Genomic DNA, 25,997 nt, shown 5'->3' on the forward strand with positions numbered 1-25,997 from the left:
CTGTGTGTGTATATCTAACAAGAAGACCAAGACACCGACCAAAAGCAAGTTGAGAGGATGAAATCAGCAAACGTGTTGGAACAATATGGAGAAGAAGCAGTACCTGGAACAGCATTGGATCGACAAGAGCTGAAGATGTTCTATGGGGGAGAAAGATTCCTCTAGGACAGGGGCGGCCAACTCCAGTCCTCAAGGGCCACCAACAGGCCAGGTTTTCAGGATATCCCTGCTTCAGCACAGGTGCCTCAGTCATGACAACAGCCACCTGTGCCGAATCAGGGATATCCTGAAAACCTCACCTGTTGATGGCTCTTGAGGACAGGAGTTGGCCACCCCTGATCTAGGACCTCCGCGGCAGCGAAATAGGTGTAGGTGCAACCAAGGAGGGACACGGAAAAATGTACAGGTACGTATACGTATACGTGAAGGGCATAATGGGCAATATCAGGAGTCATTGTCATGCCTCCCTTCTGACTCAGATCACACAAAACCTTTCCAGAAGTGTGTTTTATTTTGGCATTTGAATGAAATGTTTCTCACAGTAACATGAGGGTAAAGAACACATTTTGTGCCAAAGTTAACAAAAAAAAAAAAAGAAACCTATGAAATGAAAACAGTCACAGGGGCTGAGAATTACAGCATCAAATGTCATCGCTACATGGTATATCAAAACTATTTACACACTGTCACCGATAAGACTCGGCCACAGAAATAAAGGACAAGAAGAGCAAGAGCAGCTGTGTCCAGTACCTCCACAGACCCACTCATCCCATTGGGTTCTACACAGAACCACGTGTTCCTTAACCTCTTCACCGCCAGGGGCACGAAACACATTTTGTTATCCCTTTGATGAAGGGGTTAAAGTGCATTCACTCATGCCGGGAGCCAGAGACACTTAATTGCTTAAAATATGCCGTTTTTTATTTTACAAGACTAATTCAGGGGTTGGCCAGCTCCAGTCTTCAGGGGCCGTCCCCAGGTCAGGTTTTAAGGATATCCCTGCTTCAGCACCAGTGGCTCAGTCTTTGAGCCACCTGTGCTGAAGCAAGGATATCCTTAAATCCCGGAACGGCGGCCCTTGAGGACTGGAGTTGGCTACTCCCGATATAAATCCTCCACTCCAGCTGCTCCTTTGCTGACTGACCGACACGAAGAGTCCAACAAATGAAACAGCCCTGTGGGAGGAAGTGGCAGCTGAAACTGAGCTTTTCCTATGCATACAAATTGGACGCAGCTGTCGGACCCTGGAGTTACACACCTGTACCAGTGACGTGCCTTATTGCAGGGGTTCTCCACTCCAGTCCTCAAGCCCCCCCTCCACCCGGTCAGGTTTTCAGGATATCCCAGCTTCAGCACAGGTGGCTCAATCAATATGAGCAATCTGTGCTGAAGATGGGATATGCTGAAAACCTGACCCGCTTGGGGGAGGGGGGGGGGGGGCTTGAGGACTGGAGTGGAGAACCCCTGCCTTATTACAGAAAATAATCAAGGACAGCACAGCTTTGCAGAACCGCTGCAGAAACGCAGCTTTAGAGTCTCCCTGTAGGTTTGATTCATCAAGTAAATGGCTGTAGGAAGGAAGGTTATAGGACGACAGACCAAAGATTTCCAACTTCTGGCATCTGCAAAATGTGCCAACTTATCTCTGTCTGAAGAATGATAAAGCCGCGTGGCGGGGGACACTGTACAGCCCCCCGGGGGCACCCATGCATGCAGCTGCCTCCGTGTGCTGTTCAGTTCACCGCAGTGGCAAAGCAGGCTGCCATTCCAGGGAGAGGAAAACAGATTCTACCAGAGTACACAATGTGAGCTCTGCACCAGCTGATCTCTGTATTAGCAATTCACACCCACCTGTAACCCTCACACACTCACTAGTAACCCTCACACCCACACTCACCTGTAACCCTCAACACCCACTCACCTGTAACCCTCACACACTCACTAGTAACCCTCACACCCACTCACCTGTAACCCTCAACACCCACTCACCTGTAACCCTCACACACACACTCACCTGTAACCATCAAAACACACACACACACACACACGTGGGTAACCCTCACACCCACTCACCTGTAACCCTCACACACTCACTAGTAACCCTCACCTGTAACCCTCACCTGTAACCCTCACACACGGAAAAGAAAATTTGCACACACACCAAAATGAAACAATTCTGCTAAATAAATGCATATATTTCACTATTTAAAGGTGCAATCCGCTCAAAACTGACAGAGCAGAAAAGGTTGTATGAGCCAGGAACACATCCTACCCAGCAGCCATTGCAAAAATACAGCTCAACAGCTACAGCCAAACCCTTCAATGGATTGGCCGCGGTATCAGAGACACTGTGGTTCCCATTTCCGCTCCCAGAATCCCCTGCTCATCTCCCCTTCCTGTTTATTTGCTTCTCCCTCCTAAATGAGGGCAGTGACACCATCAAGTTGGAAATCTTAGCTTCACCTGATGTTATCTGCCATATTGTTCTATCCCACACAATAGGGATTTGCAGAGTGTTTCTCCCACTTACAAAACTCAGCGGAAGTATAGCAGGAATGGGGAGGGACTTCATTTCCGTAGAGCGAATTGCACCTTTAGACACCAGTTCTGAGGACATTTGTGACCTGCAGTAAAGAGGCCATAACAATCCCTTCCTACACTCCATGCCAGGGGTGGCCAACTGCAGTCTCAAGGGCCATCAACACGTCAAGTTTTCAGGATATCACTGCTTCAGCACATGTGGCTCAGTCAACAACTGCGCCACCTGTGCTGAAGCAGGGATATCCTGAAAGGCTGACCTGTCGGTGGTCCTTGAGGACTGGAGTTGGCCACTCCTGCCCCATGTGAAAGTCGTTCCACCAGCAGTGCGCACGTTACCTCTAGCCTACACTCCCAACTCAGCAGGGGAACGATAGCTTCCTGTTATATATCCACATGCCGTGATATGCCAATACAATCTGGAAACTGCTACTGAAAACCCAACCTCCGGGTACACCGAGTGGAGAGACCCCATATGTAGTGATAAAGCACAGCTGGGACGCTCCTAAGTAATGGAGGGTCCTCATCTGCCATCAGGGTGAAGAGACGAACAACACACAACAGATCCTGGTCCCAACCGTAGAGGAGATCTGTACCCTGCAAACCCACCGACGGGAACGCCTATACACCACACATACTGCGAACCTCACAGCACACACACTAGGGGGGGCGGGGAGGTCATACAAATAAAAGGCCTCTGAATCCATTACGGTCACGGACACAGACGGCAGCCGAATGTGAACTACAACATCGCAACAGAATCAGCTCATGTCCTGATCCACATGTTGCATGTCTCAGCATGTCTCAGCATGTCTCCCATTAGGGGAGGGAGGATCTTGCCTGATTATTGCAAGTTCTTTACTAGACAGAAAATGCTAAATACAGCCCCGAATGGTGTATAAAAAGCCAGGAGACCCCCCCCCCCCCCTCACTTTCTTGCACACATACACACTAAGGGGGAATGGAGAAAGTGCAGCGTTTGAAATGTATTTACATGATAAATCACTAAATTCATGATGAGGCGTAACCCGCCTGCGTATCCCCCTACGCTGGCAAAGGGCTCTGCAACGCATTGCTCTGCACGTTACAGATATATTATTGCTTTGCAATGTGCTGCGGGCCCCTCTGCCAGCAAAGGGCTTAACAAATATATATATATATATATAGAACAAAACAGACAAAATTGAAACGAAGAATGTGAGTCCAAGGAGCTGGTCTGTAAGTGGGTAGAGTGGTCCATGCCCCCTTGGGCGCGGTTGGCTCTGCAGTGGGCACTGGTTGCTCCCAGTTTCCTGTGATTGGCAGTCGTGGGAAGCCATGCTGCCTTTTTTACACAATGGTGTTCAGAGAACAGTTACTGGGTGAGGGTCCTGTTGGGGCGTCGCTCTGCAGGGTGTTTGGGGGCACCAGCAGGCTGGTGCTGTTATCTTCAGAGTCGTCGGTGTCCCTCTGGGGTGGGGTCAGCGGCAGCACTGCCGGGGGCTGAGGTTCCTCCGTGGTTTGGGGGGTGGAGTTGTTGCTGCGGCTTCCTGCGTACATCTGGCCCAGCGCAGCGGACTGCCGGGACACTTGCTCTGAGAAAGACAAACAACCGAGAGAGAGGAGAGAAGAGATCAGAAGGGACAATGTGGGGAAGGAGAGACGCGAGGAGAGGAGAGATCAGAATGGAAGTGTGGGGAAGGAGAGACGCGAGGAGAGAGGAGATCAGAAGGGAAGTGTGGGGAAGGAGAGACGCGAGGAGAGGAGAGATCAGAAGGGAAAATGTGGGGAAGGAGAGACGCGAGGAGAGAGGAGATCAGAAGGGACAATGTGGGGAAGGAGAGACGCGAGGAGAGAAGAGATCAGAAGGGAAGAGTGGGGAAGGAGAGACGCGAGGAGAGAAGAGATCAGAAGGGAAGTGTGGGGAAGGAGAGACGCGAGGAGAGAAGAGATCAGAAGGGAAGTGTGGGGAAGGAGAGACGCGAGGAGAGGAGAGATCAGAAGGGAAAATGTGGGGAAGGAGAGACGCGAGGAGAGAAGAGATCAGAAGGGACAATGTGGGGAAGGAGAGACGCGAGGAGAGGAGAGATCAGAAGGGAAGTGTGGGGAAGGAGAGACGCGAGGAGAGGAGAGATCAGAAGGGAAAATGTGGGGAAGGAGAGACGCGAGGAGAGGAGAGATCAGAAGGGAAAATGTGGGGAAGGAGAGACGCGAGGAGAGGAGAGATCAGAAGGGAAGTGTGGCGAAGGAGAGACGCAAGGAGAGGAGAGATCAGAAGGGAAAATGTGGGGAAGGAGAGACGCGAGGAGAGAAGAGATCAGAAGGGAAGTGTGGGGAAGGAGAGACGCGAGGAGAGAAGAGATCAGAAGGGAAGAGTGGGGAAGGAGAGACGCGAGGAGAGAAGAGATCAGAAGGGAAGTGTGGGGAAGGAGAGACGCGAGGAGAGAAGAGATCAGAAGGGAAGTGTGGGGAAGGAGAGACGCGAGGAGAGGAGAGATCAGAAGGGAAAATGTGGGGAAGGAGAGACGCGAGGAGAGAAGAGATCAGAAGGGACAATGTGGGGAAGGAGAGACGCGAGGAGAGGAGAGATCAGAAGGGAAAATGTGGGGAAGGAGAGACGCGAGGAGAGGAGAGATCAGAAGGGAAGTGTGGCGAAGGAGAGACGCGAGGAGAGGAGAGATCAGAAGGGAAGTGTGGGGAAGGAGAGACGCGAGGAGAGGAGAGATCAGAAGGGAAAATGTGGGGAAGGAGAGACGCGAGGAGAGAAGAGATCAGAAGGGAAGTGTGGGGAAGGAGAGACGCGAGGAGAGAAGAGATCAGAAGGGAAGTGTGGGGAAGGAGAGACGCGAGGAGAGAAGAGATCAGAAGGGAAGTGTGGGGAAGGAGAGACGCGAGGAGAGGAGAGATCAGAAGGGAAAATGTGGGGAAGGAGAGACGCGAGGAGAGGAGAGATCAGAAGGGACAATGTGGGGAAGGAGAGACGCGAGGAGAGAAGAGATCAGAAGGGAAGTGTGGGGAAGGAGAGACGCGAGGAGAGAAGAGATCAGAAGGGAAGTGTGGGGAAGGAGAGACGCGAGGAGAGAGGAGATCAGAAGGGAAGTGTGGGGAAGGAGAGACGCGAGGAGAGAAGAGATCAGAAGGGAAGTGTGGGGAAGGAGAGACGCGAGGAGAGGAGAGATCAGAAGGGAAGTGTGGGGAAGGAGAGACGCGAGGAGAGAAGAGATCAGAAGGGAAGTGTGGGGAAGGAGAGACGCGAGGAGAGGAGAGATCAGAAGGGAAGTGTGGGGAAGGAGAGACGCGAGGAGAGGAGAGATCAGAAGGGAAGTGTGGGGAAGGAGAGACGCAAGGAGAGGAGAGATCAGAAGGGAAAATGTGGGGAAGGAGAGACGCGAGGAGAGAAGAGATCAGAAGGGAAGTGTGGGGAAGGAGAGACGCGAGGAGAGAAGAGATCAGAAGGGAAGTGTGGGGAAGGAGAGACGCGAGGAGAGAAGAGATCAGAAGGGAAGTGTGGGGAAGGAGAGACGAGATCAGAAGGGAAGTGTGGAGAAGGAGAGACGCGAGGAGAGAAGAGATCAGAAGGGAAGTGTGGGGAAGGAGAGACGCAAGGAGAGAGGAGATCAGAAGGGAAGTGTGGGGAAGGAGAGACGCGAGGAGAGAAGAGATCAGAAGGGAAGTGTGGGGAAGGAGAGACGCGAGGAGAGGAGAGATCAGAAGGGAAGTGTGGGGAAGGAGAGACGCGAGGAGAGGAGAGATCAGAAGGGAAGTGTGGGGAAGGAGAGACGCGAGGAGAGAAGAGATCAGAAGTGAAGTGTGGGGAAGGAGAGACGCGAGGAGAGGAGAGATCAGAAGGGAAAATGTGGGGAAGGAGAGACGCGAGGAGAGAAGAGATCAGAAGGGAAGTGTGGCGAAGGAGAGACGCGAGGAGAGGAGAGATCAGAAGGGAAGTGTGGGGAAGGAGAGACGCGAGGAGAGAAGAGATCAGAAGGGAAAATGTGGGGAAGGAGAGACGCGAGGAGAGAAGAGATCAGAAGGGACAATGTGGGGAAGGAGAGACGCGAGGAGAGAAGAGATCAGAAGGGAAAATGTGGGGAAGGAGAGACGCAAGGAGAGAAGAGATCAGAAGGGAAAATGTGGGGAAGGAGAGACGCGAGGAGAGAAGAGATCAGAAGGGAAGTGTGGGGAAGGAGAGACGCGAGGAGAGGAGAGATCAGAAGGGAAGTGTGGGGAAGGAGAGACGCGAGGAGAGGAGAGATCAGAAGGGAAGCGTGGGGAAGGAGAGACGCGAGGAGAGAAGAGATCAGAAGGGAAGCGTGGGGAAGGAGAGACGCGAGGAGAGAAGAGATCAGAAGGGAAGCGTGGGGAAGGAGAGACGCGAGGAGAGAAGAGATCAGAAGGGAAGCGTGGAGAAGGAGAGACGCGAGGAGAGGAGAGATCAGAAGGGAAGTGTGGGGAAGGAGAGACGCGAGGAGAGGAGAGATCAGAAGGGAAGTGTGGGGAAGGAGAGACGCGAGGAGAGAAGAGATCAGAAGGGAAGTGTGGGGAAGGAGAGACGCGAGGAGAGGAGAGATCAGAAGGGAAGTGTGGGGAAGGAGAGACGCGAGGAGAGGAGAGATCAGAAGGGAAGTGTGGGGAAGGAGAGACGCGAGGAGAGGAGAGATCAGAAGGGAAGTGTGGGGAAGGAGAGACGCGAGGAGAGGAGAGATCAGAAGGGAAGTGTGGGGAAGGAGAGACGCGAGGAGAGAAGAGATCAGAAGGGAAGCGTGGGGAAGGAGAGACGCGAGGAGAGAAGAGATCAGAAGGGAAGCGTGGGGAAGGAGAGACGCGAGGAGAGAAGAGATCAGAAGGGAAGCGTGGAGAAGGAGAGACGCGAGGAGAGGAGAGATCAGAAGGGAAGTGTGGGGAAGGAGAGACGCGAGGAGAGAAGAGATCAGAAGGGAAGTGTGGGGAAGGAGAGACGCGAGGAGAGGAGAGATCAGAAGGGAAGTGTGGGGAAGGAGAGACGCGAGGAGAGAAGAGATCAGAAGGGAAGTGTGGGGAAGGAGAGACGCGAGGAGAGGAGAGATCAGAAGGGAAGTGTGGGGAAGGAGAGACGCGAGGAGAGAAGAGATCAGAAGGGAAGTGTGGGGAAGGAGAGACGCGAGGAGAGAAGAGATCAGAAGGGAAGTGTGGGGAAGGAGAGACGCGAGGAGAGGAGAGATCAGAAGGGAAGTGTGGGGAAGGAGAGACGCGAGGAGAGGAGAGATCAGAAGGGAAGTGTGGGGAAGGAGAGACGCGGGGAGAGAAGAGATCAGAATGGAAGTGTGGGGAAGGAGAGACGCGAGGAGAGGAGAGATCAGAAGGGAAGTGTGGGGAAGGAGAGACGCGAGGAGAGGAGAGATCAGAAGGGAAGTGTGGGGAAGGAGAGACGCGAGGAGAGGAGAGATCAGAAGGGAAGTGTGGGGAAGGAGAGACGCGAGGAGAGGAGAGATCAGAAGGGAAGTGTGGGGAAGGAGAGACGCGAGGAGAGGAGAGATCAGAAGGGAAGTGTGGGGAAGGAGAGACGCGAGGAGAGGAGAGATCAGAAGGGAAGTGTGGGGAAGGAGAGACGCGAGGAGAGGAGAGATCAGAAGGGAAGTGTGGGGAAGGAGAGACGCGAGGAGAGAAGAGATCAGAAGGGAAGCGTGGGGAAGGAGAGACGCGAGGAGAGAAGAGATCAGAAGGGAAGCGTGGGGAAGGAGAGACGCGAGGAGAGAAGAGATCAGAAGGGAAGCGTGGAGAAGGAGAGACGCGAGGAGAGGAGAGATCAGAAGGGAAGCGTGGGGAAGGAGAGACGCGAGGAGAGGAGAGATCAGAAGGGAAGTGTGGGGAAGGAGAGACGCGAGGAGAGAAGAGATCAGAAGGGAAGTGTGGGGAAGGAGAGACGCGAGGAGAGAAGAGATCAGAAGGGAAGTGTGGGGAAGGAGAGACGCGAGGAGAGGAGAGATCAGAAGGGAAGTGTGGGGAAGGAGAGACGCGGGGAGAGAAGAGATCAGAATGGAAGTGTGGGGAAGGAGAGACGCGAGGAGAGAAGAGATCAGAAGGGAAGTGTGGGGAAGGAGAGACGCGAGGAGAGGAGAGATCAGAAGGGAAGTGTGGGGAAGGAGAGACGCGAGGAGAGGAGAGATCAGAAGGGAAGTGTGGGGAAGGAGAGACGCGAGGAGAGGAGAGATCAGAAGGGAAGTGTGGGGAAGGAGAGACGCGGGGAGAGAAGAGATCAGAATGGAAGTGTGGGGAAGGAGAGACGCGAGGAGAGAAGAGATCAGAAGGGAAGTGTGGGGAAGGAGAGACGCGAGGAGAGGAGAGATCAGAAGGGAAGTGTGGGGAAGGAGAGACGCGAGGAGAGGAGAGATCAGAATGGAAGTGTGGGGAAGGAGAGACGCGAGGAGAGAAGAGATCAGAAGGGAAGTGTGGGGAAGGAGAGACGCGAGGAGAGGAGAGATCAGAAGGGAAGTGTGGGGAAGGAGAGACGCGAGGAGAGGAGAGATCAGAAGGGAAGTGTGGGGAAGGAGAGACGCGAGGAGAGGAGAGATCAGAAGGGAAGTGTGGGGAAGGAGAGACGCGAGGAGAGGAGAGATCAGAAGGGAAGTGTGGGGAAGGAGAGACGCGAGGAGAGGAGAGATCAGAATGGAAATGTGGGGAAGGAGAGACGCGAGGAGAGGAGAGATCAGAAGGGAAGTGTGGGGAAGGAGAGACGCGAGGAGAGAGGAGATCAGAAGGGAAGTGTGGGGAAGGAGAGACACGAGGAGAGAAGAGATCAGAAGGGAAGTGTGGCGAAGGAGAGACGCGAGGAGAGAAGAGATCAGAAGGGAAGTGTGGCGAAGGAGAGACGCGAGGAAGAAATTGGTTACAGGAGAGAAGAGAAATGGAAAAAGCGTTTCGCTCAGGGGGGTGAGCAACTCCAGTCCTCAAGGGCCAATAACAGGTCAGGGTTTAAGGATATCCTTGCTTCAGCACAGGTGGCTCAATCAAAGACACAGCCACCTGTGCTGAAGCAGGGACATCCGGAAAACAACCTGTTGCTGTCCCTTGAGGACTTGAGCTGCCACCCCTGGTTTAGCTGGTTTCTGCTCTCCACATGAATGAAATATCTTAATATATTAATACTGCTCAACCTTTTTCTTAGATCAAAAAACCTCAAGTAGCCCCGTCCCACACTCACCATGTCCCACACTCACCATGTCCCACACTCACCATGTCCCACACTCACCATGTCCCACACTCACCATGTCCCACACTCACCATGTCCCAAACACACACACACAGTCTCCCTCCCACACACACACACACACAGTCTCCCTCCCACACACACACACACACAGTCTCCCTCCCACACACACACACACAGTCTCCCTCCCACACACACACACACAGTCTCCCTCCCACACACACACACACAGTCTCCCTCCCACACACACACACACACAGTCTCCCTCCCACACACACACACACAGTCCCCCTCCCACACACACACACACACAGTCTCCCTCCCACACACACACACACAGTCTCCCTCCCACACACACACACAGTCTCCCTCCCACACACACACACACACACACAGTCTCCCTCCCACACACACAGTCTCCCTCCCACACACACAGTCTCCCTCCCACACACACAGTCTCCCTCCCACACACACAGTCTCCCTCCCACACACACACACAGTCTCCCTCCCACACACACACACAGTCTCCCTCCCACACACACACACAGTCTCCCTCCCACACACACACACAGTCTCCCTCCCACACACACACACAGTCTCCCTCCCACACACACACACAGTCTCCCTCCCACACACACACACAGTCTCCCTCCCACACACACACACACACAGTCTCCCTCCCACACACACAGTCTCCCTCCCACACACACAGTCTCCCTCCCACACACACAGTCTCCCTCCCACACACACAGTCTCCCTCCCACACACACAGTCTCCCTCCCACACACACACACAGTCTCCCTCCCACACACACACACAGTCTCCCTCCCACACACACACACAGTCTCCCTCCCACACACACACACAGTCTCCCTCCCACACACACACACAGTCTCCCTCCCACACACACACACAGTCTCCCTCCCACACACACACACACACAGTCTCCCTCCCACACACACACACACACAGTCTCCCTCCCACACACACACACACACAGTCTCCCTCCCACACACACACACACAGTCTCCCTCCCACACACACACACACACACACAGTCTCCCTCCCACACACACACACACACACACAGTCTCCCTCCCACACACACAGTCTCCCTCCCACACACACAGTCTCCCTCCCACACACACAGTCTCCCTCCCACACACACAGTCTCCCTCCCACACACACAGTCTCCCTCCCACACACACAGTCTCCCTCCCACACACACAGTCTCCCTCCCACACACACAGTCTCCCTCCCACACACACAGTCTCCCTCCCACACACACAGTCTCCCTCCCACACACACAGTCTCCCTCCCACACACACAGTCTCCCTCCCACACAGAAGTCACTCAGTCCCGCTCACATTTACAGGTCCCGTCTTAGCTTCATCTGACTGCGAGCTCTTGGGACCGACTGTCTACCCTTCTCTACCCGACAGCAAACGGGTTAACGTAAGACAGCAGTGTGTTCCTGTAGGTATTTCGCCGCTCACCTGGGGCGGAGCACAGGATGATGTCGGGACTGATTGACGCCTCGTAAGGGGGCGGTGGGTCATCGGGGTGCTGGATGTCGGAGTATTTGTAGGCGGTGTAGGGGGGAGGCGGCTCGTGGAAGTGGAAGGCGCCCCCCTCTCCGTCGTCGGATAGGTGGAGTGGGGTCAGTCCGGTGCCGAACCCGTCAGGTCCATAATCGAAGCCTGGCATCCTGCGGCCCAGGTTAAAGTGGTGAACTGTGGGAGGAGACGGGAGAACATTCAGCAAAATACAGCAGAATCACACAGCCTGCCCAGGCCGGGCTCCAGCGCACGACAGGAGACGCACCCAGCCGCGCAAGGCGAAGCGCCCAGCCCACACGCCCATCCAGCCGCACCAAGGGAACACGCCCGCCCCCAGCCGCACCAAGGGAACACGCCCGGCCCCCAGCCGTACCAAGGGGACACGCCCGGCCCCCAGCGCACCAAGGGAACACGCCCGCCCCCAGCCGTACCAAGGGGACACGCCCGGCCCCCAGCGCACCAAGGTCACACGCCCGGCCCCCAGCCGTACCAAGGGAACACGCCCGGCCCCCAGCCGTACCAAGGGGACACGCCCGGCCCCAGCCGTACCCAGGGAACACGCCGGCCCCCAGCCGTACCATGGGAACACGCCCGGCCCCCAGCCGTACCAAGGGAACACGCCCGCCCCCAGCCGTACCAAGGGAACACGCCGGCCCCCAGCCGTACCCAGGGAACACGCCCGGCCCCCAGCCGTACCAAGGGAACACGCCCGGCCCCAGCCGTACCCAGGGAACACGCCGGCCCCCAGCCGTACCATGGGAACACGCCCGGCCCCCAGCCGTACCAAGGGAACACGCCCGCCCCCAGCCGTACCAAGGGAACACGCCCGCCCCCAGCCGTACCCAGGGAACACGCCCGGCCCCCAGCCGTACCATGGGAACACGCCCGGCCCCAGCCGTACCAAGGGAACACGCCCGGCCCCAGCCGTACCAAGGGAACACGCCCGGCCCCAGCCGTACCAAGGGAACACGCCCGGCCCCAGCCGTACCAAGGGAACACGCCCGGCCCCCAGCCGCACCAACGGGAACACGCCCGCCCCCAGCCGTACCCAGGGAACACGCCCGGCCCCCAGCCGTACCAAGGGAACACGCCCGGCCCCAGCCTTACCAAGGGGACACGCCCGGCCCCAGCCGTACCAAGGGAACACGCCCGGCCACCAGCCGCACCAAGGGAACACGCCCGGCCCCCAGCCGTACCCAGGGAACACGCCCGGCCCCAGCCGTACCCAGGGAACACGCCCGGCCCCAGCCGTACCCAGGGAACACGCCCGGCCCCAGCCGTACCAAGGGAACACGCCCGGCCCCAGCTGTACCAAGGGAACACGCCCGCCCCCAGCCGTACCCAGGGAACACGCCCGGCCCCCAGTCGTACCAAGGGAACACGCCCGGCCCCCAGCCGTACCAAGGGAACACGCCCGCCCCAGCCGCACCAAGGGAACACGCCCGCCCCAGCCGCACCAAGGGAACACGCCCGGCCCCAGCCGCACCAAGGGAACACGCCCGCCCCCAGCCGTACCCAGGGAACACGCCCGGCCCCAGCCGTACCAAGGGAACACGCCCGGCCCCAGCCGTACCAAGGGAACACGCCCGGCCCCCAGCCGTACCCAGGGAACACGCCCGGCCCCCAGCCGTACCCAGGGAACACGCCCGGCCCCCAGCGCACCAAGGGGACACGCCCGGCCCCAGCCGTACCAAGGGGACACGCCCGGCCCCAGCCGTACCAAGGGAACACGCCCGGCCCCCAGCCGTACCCAGGGAACACGCCCGGCCCCCAGCCGTACCCAGGGAACACGCCCGGCCCCCAGCGCAGAAAGGGGACACGCCCGGCCCCAGCCGTACCAAGGGGACACGCCCGGCCCCAGCCGTACCAAGGGAACACGCCTGGCCCCAGCCGTACCCAGGGAACACGCCCGGCCCCAGCCGTACCCAGGGAACACGCCCGGCCCCAGCCGTACCAAGGGAACACGCCTGGCCCCAGCCGTACCATGGGAACACGCCGGCCCCCAGCCGTACCCAGGGAACACGCCCGGCCCCCAGCCGTACCAAGGGAACACGCCCGGCCCCCAGCCGTACCAAGGGAACACGCCCGACCCCAGCCGTACCAAGGGAACACGCCCGGCCCCAGCCGCACCAAGGAAACACGCCAGCCCCCAGCCGTACCAAGGGAACACGCCCGCCCCCAGCCGTACCAAGGGAACACGCCCGGCCCCAGCCGTACCAAGGGAACACGACCGGCCCCCAGCCGTACCCAGGGAACACGCCCGCCCCCAGCCGTACCCCCAATAATGTAAATAAAATAAAAGGATCTGATGCAAGGTGTTTTTGCGGCTTTAATGCAGGGGTGCGCAAACTATTGGCTCTGCGCCACCCACCTTGTTTTCCAGCGGCACGGTCATGCAACATCACGCCGTGACGTCATTTGACGTGCGCCGCCATGGTGATGGGTCACGTAACGTCACCACGCTTCTGAATCCCGGTAAGTGGAGAGTTGAAGGCCTCACGCGATTCCCAGCATTAAATTAAATGCCTTGGGGAAGAGCGCGGGGCCTCCGCAACCGCCCGCGCCCCCCAGTTGGCGCGCTCCTGCTTTAATGCACGGGGAGCACATTGCATCGGAACAGAAGGTATATTAAAAACAAGTTTAAATATAAAAGTAACCTTAATAAAATATGAAAGTACCCCTGTACCCCCACAATGGTTTACAGAGGTCATAAAACCAACATATGGAGTACAGGGGACTGCGAACATGTTCTGGGCACACCCTCCTCAAATGTCTAACTGTCCTTTAAACTCATGATAATACTTACCCTCACAACACGCAGGGGTAATGAGCGCCACAAGTTGGTTGATGAGTGTATTTAGAGACTCATATCAACCCACTTGTGGAGCTCACCGCTGTTGGATGTCGTGAGGTTAAGTAATAACCATGAGCTTAAAGGACAGTTAGAGATTTGGGGAGGGCGCGTCCTCAAGTTATTGGAAAGATGGATAATAACGCAGCCTCTATTCATGCGATTTAGGCAGACCGTTACGGAGGGGTGAGGGGGTTAGGCAGAGTACGCAGTGGGGTGCAGGGAGGCGGCTTACGGTTGGCTCCAATTAAGGACTCGATGCGTTCCCTGCGCCTCTGCCGCAGCCGGTGAACCATGAAGAGCAGCAGGGAGAGGATGAGGAAGGAGGAGATGCAGCTCACGATCAGGCGCATGCCGCTCGCCATTGAATCAAACAGGCTGTTCCCATCTGAAAGGAAGAAAGTGATCGTCAGTGGTCAGGGACCGACGGCGAGCTTCCACTTACTGGGTGCCAACGTCTTACAAAACCGCCTTTAACATGGTCTCCCCGATTAATCTTCCGATAAAATCCTCCAACAACTTTGTTTTGAATAAATATTCATTTTAAATAAAGCCGCCAGCGGGAAATGTTCAAGAACAGGCTCAAGCTTAAATCATTAGGACCTTTCAATGGAGACCGCTCTGCCGTGTGACTACTTCCGGGGCGGCCAACTCCAGTCCTCAAGGGCCACCGACAGGTTAGGTTTTTAAGGATATCCCTGCTTCAGCACAGGTGGCTCAATCAATCCCAGCTTCAGCACAGATGGCTCAATCAGTCCCAGCTTCCGCACAGGTGGCTCAATCAGCAATGGCTGCCTGTGCTGAAGCAGGGATATCCTGAAAACCTGACCTACTGGTGGCCCTTGAGGACTGGAGTTGGCCACCCCTGCACTAGGGGGTTACAGCATACAGGAAATACAAAATGTAAAAATCGGCGTCTAATACACCGCTTTCAAAAGACTTGGGCATGAAGCCATGTGACCTAACCGGAAGGAACGCGATGACGAGGCACAACAACTATTAAAGTGCCCCTAATAGAAGGCCCATCTGTATCCAAATGAACTACACTAAAGACCTCTCTGGCAGCAAAAGGGTTAAACTGAGCCACAGAGAGCAGGTGTCCCAGAGAAAGGCCCCGCGCCAGCTTTCCCTGCTGTGTAACTGCAGAAGCGGACGCCCCCCTCCCTCCCTCGGAGGGGGGGGGGGATTAGCAGCTGAGAGCTCAGAGCCGCCGCACTCTCCGCGCCTGTCGCTTGAGAAGATGGGATGCTGCGTTCTGCAGAGGGGGTGGGGGGGTGCTGCCCTCTAGTGTTAGTACTGTATTACATTTCAAGGTCATTTTAAGTTTGAAATAATAATGCAAAAAAAACAAAACATTAACACTGTTCAAAAATGTGTTACACGCTCGAGGTCTTTTACTTTTTTAAATTCATTGTGCTGCTAAAGTACACTGGAGTTACGGCATTTCTTTCATCCCTTTGCTTCCATATAAGCCTGAAACACCCAGCGTTGGCTGCACGATGAACCTCGCTGTTCAGCCGTCCTACGCCTTTTATTCCCGCAGAGAATATTCACCCTGTGATAGCTCGGACATTACGCACAGCGCAAAGATTTCTGCCGGTCCCCGTCCTGAAGAGATCGGTGCTTGAGGTAGGAGACAAAAAGGGACACATCTACCGAGCAGTGCTATGACATAAGGGGCCTCCCAGCACCGGAAGACGCCTTACAGCCCAATCACGAGAATGGGCCATAAGTGGTCTTAGCACCGCTTAGTAAATATCACCCAAAGTGCCCGAGGCCACTGGGATTGAAACCTGCTTCATTTACATTACAGGTTGCGTTCCTACCACTTTGTAACCCGCTCAGCCCACCAGTTCTTAGCTCGGCTTTTACCACATGCCCTCCCCGCTCCTCACCTGGGTCCAGGCAGGTGAACTTGCAGCACTCCTTGGGATCCTTGCGGTACTGCTGGCAGCCCTGCGGCCTCTCGCACAGCGCGGCCACGCACATCTCCGGCTCGCCGTTGTGACACGTGCAGCTCAGGCATGGATCGTCCCCCTTCGGGGTGAAGTAATAACCCTCGTCGACAATGTTGTCCTTGATGTCGACGCACGTCTGACCTGGGGAGAGCAACGGCAGCGTGTTACAGCCGGCTTCACACGGAGGCTGCGTTAATGGCGCTCACTGGGGAAGAGACTTCTGTTTAATGCACACATTGTCAGTCGCACATTACAGGTGTTGCACCAACACCGGGCGGGCATCTACTTTAATTTCCTTCAACATCTGTGAGCATGCCCTAAAAACCTCTTGGAGATTAAACAGAGCTATTTAGCAGGACACTCACCAAATTCAGAGGCCAGCAGAAAGGATGCTGGTAATGCATATTACATAAAAGTGCAGAGAGTACCAGAAGCATCAGCCACCTGCCTGAATCCTGTCAGCTGGAAATAGCTCTGCCCGATCACTTCCCAGGGGTTACTGCAGTGCACATTGCTGAAGGTTTCACTGCTGGCTCAGACAGGCTCTAAGCTAAACAGCAGTGTGCAGCTCAGACTCACAGAAACCGCAGTGCTCATCCTTACAGCCGCTCTGCACATGACATTTTGCTGTACGACAAAGGTATGTGCATTCCACAACATTTGTTTTCAAATGGACCACGAGGAATGTAACAAGCGGCCAAAGCGCCCCGTATCTTACACAGGAAAGACACGCAGTCACTTCCAAACTCCCATCAAGTAACACCGGGCAGCTGCCTAACCCATTCCCCACATTCCTGGCCTTCCTACACCACGCTGCTGCCACTTACTGCGTTTGCAGAGGAAGGAGGACTTTTCGTAGCAGTTCTCGGCGTACCAGCTGTGGAGTCCGTGGTGACGCAGGGACGGCAGGTGGAAACACTGCAGCTGGGCACACAGGATGTTCTCGTTTTCGGACATGGCAGTTCCGAAGATGGGTACCGGGGGCAAGAATACCTCGGAGGAACCTAAAAAAGGGGGCACGGGGGGGAAAGCTAAAAATTAACACCAGGCCCTGAGCCGTGCAAGCTAGAAAGCCACAGCCCCTGGAGGATTACTGCACAGGGAACACTGTATTAGTCATGCAGCCATACAATGGGAGGGCCGGGCAGCAGACAGACTTACAGGAAAGCGCTCACCTTTATATGCCACCTCCCAGTGTCCCTCCACGGAATGGTTCCGGCTGGTGATCACAAACTGGTATCCAACCCACAGCCTGGTGAAGAAAATAAATGAATGTACATTAGTCATGGGGTATGCTGAAAACCTGGGGGGCTTGAGGACTGGAGTTGAGCACCCCTACATTAGTCAACGGCGCGCAGAGCATAAAACACGGATATAACCGCAGTATGTGCTTTTATCTGTCTGAGGATCCAGGGACTCATAATGAGAAGGTTTTATTAGCCCAACGATAGTGCAAAGATGTCTTGAAACATCCTTTTTTCAAAGCAGCTCCAACCTATGAACGGGGATTACAGATTTCGGTTGAAGCCGTGAACTTGAAATGGAAAAGTTTTCCTTCCTTTGGAGAGTAGTTTTATCTTCGGTTGGAATGCTCTTTAACGGACCATTGTCCTTTACATATGATAGGGTGGCACTGGGGGTCCTGTACAAACTGCTCTCCTTACAAAAGTATCACAAGCCAACACTAACTTAGACCCTAATGTACACTTCCCAGGGAAGAGCATAATAAATAACCGTCCCATTAACGGCAGAGAGGCGAATCTGCAGTCGGTAGGTTATCAGAGGGTTCCTGCCTCACCTCCGTTGGTCCTTCCTTCCAAACGGCCTCTCCTCCATGTCCCACTCCTGGGCCAGGATGAACTTGAGCTCCAGGTCGGTGGTGAAGGTGGCCAGCGACCCATTCACCTTCTGGCAGGTCTGCACCGCATCCCAGTAATTCTCCCCTGCGGAGTACACCTTGTAGCAGCTGGCTGTGCCCTCGTAGTGATGCCAACCAGTCGGGCACTTCCCTAGGAAACATGGAAAAGGAAGAGGGGAACACACCCCATAACGTAAGCACCTCGGAGAGACGAAGCGGTTGCAGCGATTATAGCCACGCAGAGGGGGCATTTCAAGGAGATTAATAATTAGGATACACTGGGAAATACAATTATAAATAAACTGCTTCATACACTTAACGTTGTATAAGAAAATGATTATGATCGATGACTAGGAATATGCCCTCTATTTTTTTTTTTTTTTTTTTTGTATCCAAACAATTGAAGGCATAAGGTTCTCCATGTTCTAGGCGTGTGAGAGAGGAACCTGGAGAATGACGGGCTAGGGATGAGAGGGCCGAGTTACGGCTGTTTTATTTGCGGGACTACGGAACCACCCTCTTCTGTATCTATGCACGCAAGAAAGTTCACGTTTCACTCATTTTTTTTTTTATTAACGGGTTTTTTTGTCACCGGGGTTGTCTAGGTCCGTGATAAGGTTAAGTTGCCAACACGGGTATTGGTATTCTAGGAATTGTCCAACATTAACTCCATCACGGCACCCACAGCTCATATTTTTTGTGGCTGCCTCCGCGTTTATAGCGGGGTTCTATGGAGATTCGTTTCATTTTAGTGTTGTCTATAAGTTATTCCTCATCTGATTTATTGTATGCGCACTATCCTATTAAAGGTTACGTTCTAATTTACTACATCAATTCATCATCCATTTGATTGCTGCACCTTAGGGTTCCTTTCCTTGTCTCGGCAAGATTTTGGCTATACTGTATATGTTTTGCTCCTCCTAGCACCTCATCCCCCTATTACTAGGCTGTCACAAGAGATTCCCATCCTCTCCCCCCATCAGTTTTCAAAATCTGATACAACATTGGCTTCATATCAAAAACAGGCAAATTGCAGCAAGGTATTCCAACAGGCGGTCAGTGACATTACAGGTTAAGCTGTTACGGAGTTTGTTTACCTACAAAGTAGCAGCTCTTTGCAAATAGGTAGTTACAGGAATTCATTCCAGTTCTAACACCAGAGACGGGATTCGCACACAGCCCCCGCTGTGCAAACAGAAAGATTAAAACACTCACTAAAACATGTAATGAGCTTCTCTGGAGCTGTGCCCTTAACGCCGCAGAGGCGCTGTACCTTATTTATGCGATGCTTAAGGATAACATTCTTGGGGCCTTCCTGCCTTTCTCCCCACCATAGGAGACACCAATTTGACAAGGTTTTTCTTTCATTAATGTTTCCCCTAGTGACTGGCCCTAACCTCCATTATCTATTCAAGGTGGTGTGTGTACCACGCCTCCATTTGCGTGCTTACGGATGTGATAACATTTAGAGGCTGTGCCTGGACAGGGGATGTCTCGGGTGTTGGAGGAAGGCGTCTCGATTTTAAACTTGCAACTTACTGCTGAAGCGGACAGGCTGGGCGAGGTTCACCGTGTGGAAGCGAGGGGCCTCCCCGGTCCTGCCCCGGCCGTGCCGTGTGTCCACATTTTCCTTGCCGTGGAACGTTCTCTGGTCCCCGGCCAAGCCTGTCAGAGTAAAGAGGTAACGTTAAGGTGCATGCAAAGTGCATTCACTGTGCATCATAGTAACCACCCTGCAAGCACAGGCCTTGTGTATTTTCAGTACTTCAACAGCAAATACACCACTCTAAAGAACAATACTAATAAAATAGAGGGATAACTGCAAACATAAGGGCCACTTGGCTGACCCAGTCTGCTCATTGTACTACCTGCTGTGAAACCTCAGACCCCCTTTCTATCTCTGGTTTCCTTTATAATTTAGGTCATGTTCTCTTTTTTTTGTAGTGGCCTCTGTAATCTCTACGGGGAGGCTGTTCTATACATCCAATTCCATTCACAAGCACATTTCCCAAAGTGCCCGGCCTCAGCCTGGCCTCTTAATGAAGCCTCCCGCGCTTCCTGAAACCGCGTCTATCCGGCACACCTTGCTGAAACCCTTTATCTGAAAGGAATGCCTCCCCAAAAGCAGACGTTTGTGTTCGATGTCAAACACATCGGGAGTTTTTTACACTCAATGACACTTTGCTCTTGAAAGCCTTCGTATTAGCGATTGCCCAGATCCTTTTAATCTCACAGCTTCAGATCGCAAATGAAACGCTCCTTCCCAAGAAGAGAAGTCTCGTGCTAGGTTTTGCTGCGGAGCTATGCGTTGCCCGCCCCTCTGACCTCCTCTGACACGTGATACGGCCGCCCAGCCGGTGTGCACAGCTGCGGGAAGTTGCAGAGGCAGGTCTGAGTCTGGATTTAGCCCTCAGAAACATGCTGTGCCGAGTGATTTAGTTGCCATTTGTGCAGGGAACGGTATCAGCAGAACAGGCGCCAGGTTCAGACCTCTGGGAAGTAAAATGACCCCCCCCCCCCCGACTGCTCCACACATCAGTGTACAGAAAGTCAGATTGAAGGTGTTTCACTGCAGTTTGTGACCAGTTTGATTGCGCTGCGATATAAACACACCGGACTGAACTGTCTCTTCCAACTGTCTGAAGTTTCTTCTACTTCAAGGAGCGGAGACCTAATGTCAGAGCCAGCTAATGTTTTACTGTGCCAAAGAAAGCATATAACCCCATAAACCTGCACTGTCAATACCCACTGCCGAATATACATTCTTCGCCTAAAAGCCGAGATTGTAAAACTTTGCTTCTGTTGGTGTATATCGGTGCTACAGGAATGTACGTGGAAAGGCACCCTTACCCCTTCTGTGGACAGCATACAGATTTTGTATCTAATGTATCTTGCCCAGGACCTAAACAGTATGGGGTTAAAAGATCCAGGATTTACCAATCACATCCTGCCTGCAACTAAGAATAGCATGTCATCTCCATGCCATGGTTCGGTGTGCTCAGAACACAAGATACTAATGACTTGTGTATCCAATGTAAGTGAAGGGCATGACATTGAAGAGACTTTTCTTGTAGGTTAGTATGTCACTTTCATAGCTTACAGCAGGAGTTCTCAACTCCAGTCCTCAAGACCCAACTCCCCACCCCCCCCCACCCGACATGTTGGGAGGGTGTCTTTAAGACTGGAGTTGGATCGGTCGATCAATCCAAGAGAGAGACACAAACAAGACATGAGTTAATATCAATACCACCCTTGGCTTTCCAGAACTGTGCCAAGACATGAAGCATAGTTCATTTAGAGGATAAAAACCTTTAATGACAAAGCTAGGAACAGGGCCTTTGTCCTTCTGCTGTCGCCACAGAATGGATAGAGACACAGCAAGAACATTAACGTAAGTCAGTGTTTAGGCACATGCTAGCTGCATACTCCCACTAATGTTAGCTATGCAAACAGGAATTTGCTGAAATACCAATAGTACCTTCAGCACCAACATAATGGCCATCATATCAGTATAGGTTTGGTATGGCAATACTAAACATTGAAAATCGGAGTACTTGCTTGCTTTACTGGTATTTGTATCCTACTCAAAAAGAACTGCTGGTTTGTCCGGGATATTCCTTCAGGGTACGGAAAGGCCATAATGCATCATACCCAGCTATGCTGACACCATAATACAGACCATCGCTGAAAAGCACTATGCTGGCATTTACCGATCTATTTCTGTATTTATTTCACTTCTATTGCCAGGAGAGACCATGAGAAGTGTGCCTGATTTTCCCGTATGTCCTGGGATACGTTACAGATTCAGTACAACCATCTATTCCAGACATGACAGTCAGAGGGGAGAGGCCGGGAGCTCGGGGGAATCCGGTAACCCCGAGATCGGAGGGGCAGAGAATAAAAGAATACAATTGCCTCCTTCCCTGTTAGCCCCAGACACAGTAAGGAGACTTTCGGTGCACGAGGTTAACACTGGGTTGTGCTGGAATGAGTATGCGGCCCAGGTAGATCAACCTCAACATGAGCACACAAGATGAGACCTGTATAATGTTTCCATATTAGTGTCTGCTGACAACCTTGCAATGTGTTCCCGACCCGCTGGCAGTAGAACAGGTTACAGATTCAGTGTTCGGAGACTGGGAAGGTTTTCACACCTACCAGGACAGTTGACCTCGTCGCTCTCATCCTCGCAGGTGGGCCACCCATCGCACTGCCAGTGCAGCGGGATGCACTGGATGGTACCGCTGTGGCAGGCAAACTGTCCTGGTGTGCAGCGCAGCTCTGCAAGAGAAAGGAACACCCCCTATTCAGAGCATTCCACGGACATGGCGTGTATAGAAGAGCTAAGGCTCATTCTGACAGCCCCAGAGAGTAGCAGTAATAATCCTTAGCGTGTGTCCATGCCTGCAGCGCTGTGTGTCAACTATCATGGGCTTTCAGCAACAAGCAGCAGAATCCCCATCCGCTGCAGGTCTTGGAGGTACAAGTTACATTAGGGAAATAGCAAAGGGGGAGGCGACTAATTGTCATCAGGGGCCAATGACTTGTTTTGGGGGTTCTGCTCTCTAAGCAATTTTAGATGGCATCACAGGCATTTATAACCAAAAAGCTTTCTGTAGCGATCATCAAGCCTATGAAGTGAAAGAAGGTGAACCAAGAATGACGACGGAAAGGTTATGAATTATTTGTATACTGGAACACAAATATTGAAGGAGAAAAGTGTATTGTATTTTACATATATGTCAGTTTGCATCTGAATGATATCACGTGTATCAGCCAAGGAGAAGCATGCTCACTTTTGCTTTATACTATTAAAAAGATATTTCGAAAACACATGAAGATTATTTTGTAATCAGGACGGCACGAAGATCGTATACGCGACTGCATCATATATGCAGCTCATACACGCAGCCACAACACTCCATGTATTCATTCCATTTGTATGCTGTAACCACTTTAAGATAACCAGCTCTTACAGTACACAAAAACAAAACAGATCGCACAACCTATTCCAGGGAGGGTGGAAAGTACATTCGGTATCTGCTTCACAGAACAGGCAGATCTGCCCAGGTCAGGATTTCTCCACATATAGATTCAGACTTATTTGGCATCATCCTACAGCCAACACATCAGAAACAAATACATTAGCTACCACAACATCTGATCTGCTACCATCACAAGGTTTTAATAGTGTTGTATAATTGCTGAAGAGTTCAGATGATCCAACCATAACAGATATTGCACAGACTTTAAAAAAATTTTTTTAATTTGTTTAAAAAAAAATAAAAAAATCTGTGCTTCCTTCCCCACTGGGGCCGTCCCTCCCCCGCCATCCACCACCCCTACCCTTCTTTCAGGCCAAAACTCTGACAATGATCTCTTCTCAATCATCCAATGCTCGCATCCCACCACATCCCCTTCAGACCCTGTTCCACCCTCCCTCATCTCACTCCACTCTCTCTCTCCTTCAACCTCTCCCTATCCAGCGGACAAAACTCAGATGCCTTCAAAAAACAAAATGAGATGTTTGGCAGCAGGCAAGACACGTCGCCGCAGGGGCAGCTCGGCGCAAGTCCCACGCAGCAAGCCAGGTCTGATAAGTGCATGTTTACATATCCCGTGCGGGACATTTGAAGACGGTGCAGCCAGACAAGGCAGTTCCCCGACGGGACATGTAAACATGCACTTATCAGACATGGCTTGTCAGAGCGGGAAGACCAGTCGTTCCCACGCATCATCATTAAGTGTCCCGTTCGAGATATCTAAAGATGGCGCATCGGAGCAGCTGTTCTACACGCTCCGACAAGCCAGGCAGTGTAGCGGTCCCGCGCAGGACATTTAAACATGCACTTATCAGACTTGGCACGTCAGAGCAGGCGGTCGGGTGTGGTGGACATAGCGGCAAAATGCCCCGGCGGCTTTGTCAAGGCCAAAACATCCTAGACTGTTCAAAACTGCTGTGGTCATCCGTTTCCTCAAAAAAAACAATTGACCCCTGCCCTCCCCTCCAACTTTCGCCCTCTCTCACTCCTTCCATACTTCTCCAAACTCATTGCATCGTTCACAACCAACGCTCCACCTTCATCCACAGCAATTCCCTCCTCCTCATTGTCCAGTCTGGCTTCCGTCCCTCACACACTAATGAAACTGCCCTTCAACATTCTCTCCCAAGTTCGCCACTCCAGTCTCTCCTCCATCCTCATCTACCTCGGCCTTTGACAATGATCACCTCACTCATCTCCACCCTCACCAACCTCTGCATCACAAATACCTCATTGGCATCTCATGACTTTCAACCTAACTCCGCCAACACTCCTACTCTGTCACCACCAGCCTCCAAGTGGGCATACCCCAAGGCTATGTCCCTGTCCTCTCTTTTCCTTCTACACTGCGTCCCTCTGACCTCATCTCATTCCATGGATTCACCGTACATTTTTTTTCCACAGAAAACATCCAAATCTACTTCTCATTTCCACCCGTATCTCTGCCTGCCTTTCTGCCATTTCCACCTGGATGTCCTCCCACTTCCTACAAAATCAACCCAGCTAAGACTGAAGTTCTCTACGTCCTCCCTCCTATCCTACCCAATCACCACCATCCCCCCCCCCCCGCTTGCAACCTTGAATTCACCATTGATCCTTCCCACCTTGTCCATCCCTTACAGCACTCATCTCTCGCTACACGGCTTCCCATTCTGCTCGCTCCCTGAATGCCACAACCCTCACTCTCCCGCACCCAGCCCCCTGTACCTCCTCTTGATTCCGATCATTTGCCTGACTCACCCCCTCCACTGGAACAAGCTCCTCCACCACATCCAATCTGCCCCCTTCCCATCTTCAGAAGCCAACTCAAAACTCATCCTCTACTCCATTGCATTCCATGGTCTCCCATTAACCTTCTATCCCATCCTCTCCCTCACCAACACCCATGATCTCCCCTACCAAGAATCCTTCCTAATATCTCTCCAAAGTCACCCACCTCACCAATCGCTTCCACTGTGAAACCCATCACCATGCCACTGACCAGACTAAATACAGAGACATGAACCCAAACCCTGCCCACCAAGAAAGCTCTTAAGGCACCTAACCCATAGCCAGACCATAATATTCTGACCCCGCCCACCACCAAAACATGTTAACAATGACTCTATACCAATCACATTCAAATGGTCCATATGTAACCCCACCATTAGTTAGTAAAACAATGTACAGCGCCCTAGATAAGGCCACTATCTAAATAAAGAAATGTCAAGGCAGTTCATTACAAAGACCTTATCCACAGTTACAGGGTGCTATTTGTGAATCAAGTCCAATTAGGAGCCTAACATACACAAAATGTCATTTAAACATTGAGCAAATGTACAGAACGGTTCAGACTATTGTGCAAGACAGGGGTGCGTACACTTTTTTTTAGCCGAACCCCCTCTGTCCCCTTGCCTGCTCTCCAGCATTTCCTCTCGTCGCATTGTCATGGTAAGGTGGCATCGCTATCAGAAGATGCAGGAGGGGAAGCTAGAGACGGTAAGAGGCGGTTACAGAGGCCCCGCGCTCTCCCACGGCAACCAGTTTAAATGATGTGGGGAAGAGCACGGGGTCTATGTAAGCGCGGGCCCCGGATCTGCACACCCCATAGAAAATGTCAGGCCCCCCCCAGTTTGCGCACCCCTGGTGTAATATACTGTATTCATCAGATGCTAGGTTGAGCACATTAATATTGCTTTATGGCAACAGGTAGTCACGCAGACATCACTGGTACTGTGTCAAGATAGAAGGGAGGGCCGCATGTAACTCGTTCACTTAATGATTATAGTGTTCGCTTCCCAGAAGGAAGACGTTTTATAGTGTTCGCTTCCCAGAAGGAAGACGTTTTATAGTGTTCGCTTCCCAGAAGGAAGACGTTTTATAGTGTTCGCTTCCCAGAAGGAAGACGTTTTATAGTGTTCGCTTCCCAGAAGGAAGACGTTTTTGGCTCATTAGAAGGGAACATTTGGCGGTAGTTTATTTTGTGATCGGGGACGCATGGCTGCTTCAGGATTGTATAGGGGATTGTACAACCAGCCACAACACTCCCT

General features: G+C 52.9%; 1 protein-coding gene across 5 annotated transcripts in view; it reads right to left on the bottom strand.

Moving 5' to 3' along the window:
* Window positions 1-492: 492 nt before the first annotated feature.
* Window positions 493-25,997, bottom strand: part of DGCR2 (DiGeorge syndrome critical region gene 2) — a 37,267-nt gene continuing 11,762 nt past the window's right edge. For 2 of the 5 annotated variants that reach the window (XM_075568507.1, XM_075568505.1), the window contains 9 exons: window positions 22,085-22,207; window positions 19,466-19,591; window positions 17,867-18,077; window positions 17,244-17,320; window positions 16,896-17,072; window positions 16,006-16,209; window positions 14,346-14,498; window positions 11,197-11,433; window positions 493-4,112 (listed from right to left, as the gene is read on the bottom strand). In XM_075568507.1, the coding sequence (XP_075424622.1) occupies window positions 3,868-4,112; window positions 11,197-11,433; window positions 14,346-14,498; window positions 16,006-16,209; window positions 16,896-17,072; window positions 17,244-17,320; window positions 17,867-18,077; window positions 19,466-19,591; window positions 22,085-22,207 (1,553 nt within the window). In that variant the 3' untranslated portion in view covers window positions 493-3,867. Of the gene's footprint in view, window positions 4,113-11,196; window positions 11,434-14,345; window positions 14,499-16,005; window positions 16,210-16,895; window positions 17,073-17,243; window positions 17,321-17,866; window positions 18,085-19,023; window positions 19,112-19,463; window positions 19,592-22,084; window positions 22,208-25,997 lie in introns of those variants that run through there. The other 3 variants (XM_075568506.1, XM_075568504.1, XM_075568508.1) reach the window with 2 other exon arrangements.

This window comes from Ascaphus truei, chromosome 13 (genome assembly GCF_040206685.1).
Source record: "Ascaphus truei isolate aAscTru1 chromosome 13, aAscTru1.hap1, whole genome shotgun sequence".
Lineage (NCBI taxonomy): Eukaryota > Metazoa > Chordata > Amphibia > Anura > Ascaphidae > Ascaphus > Ascaphus truei.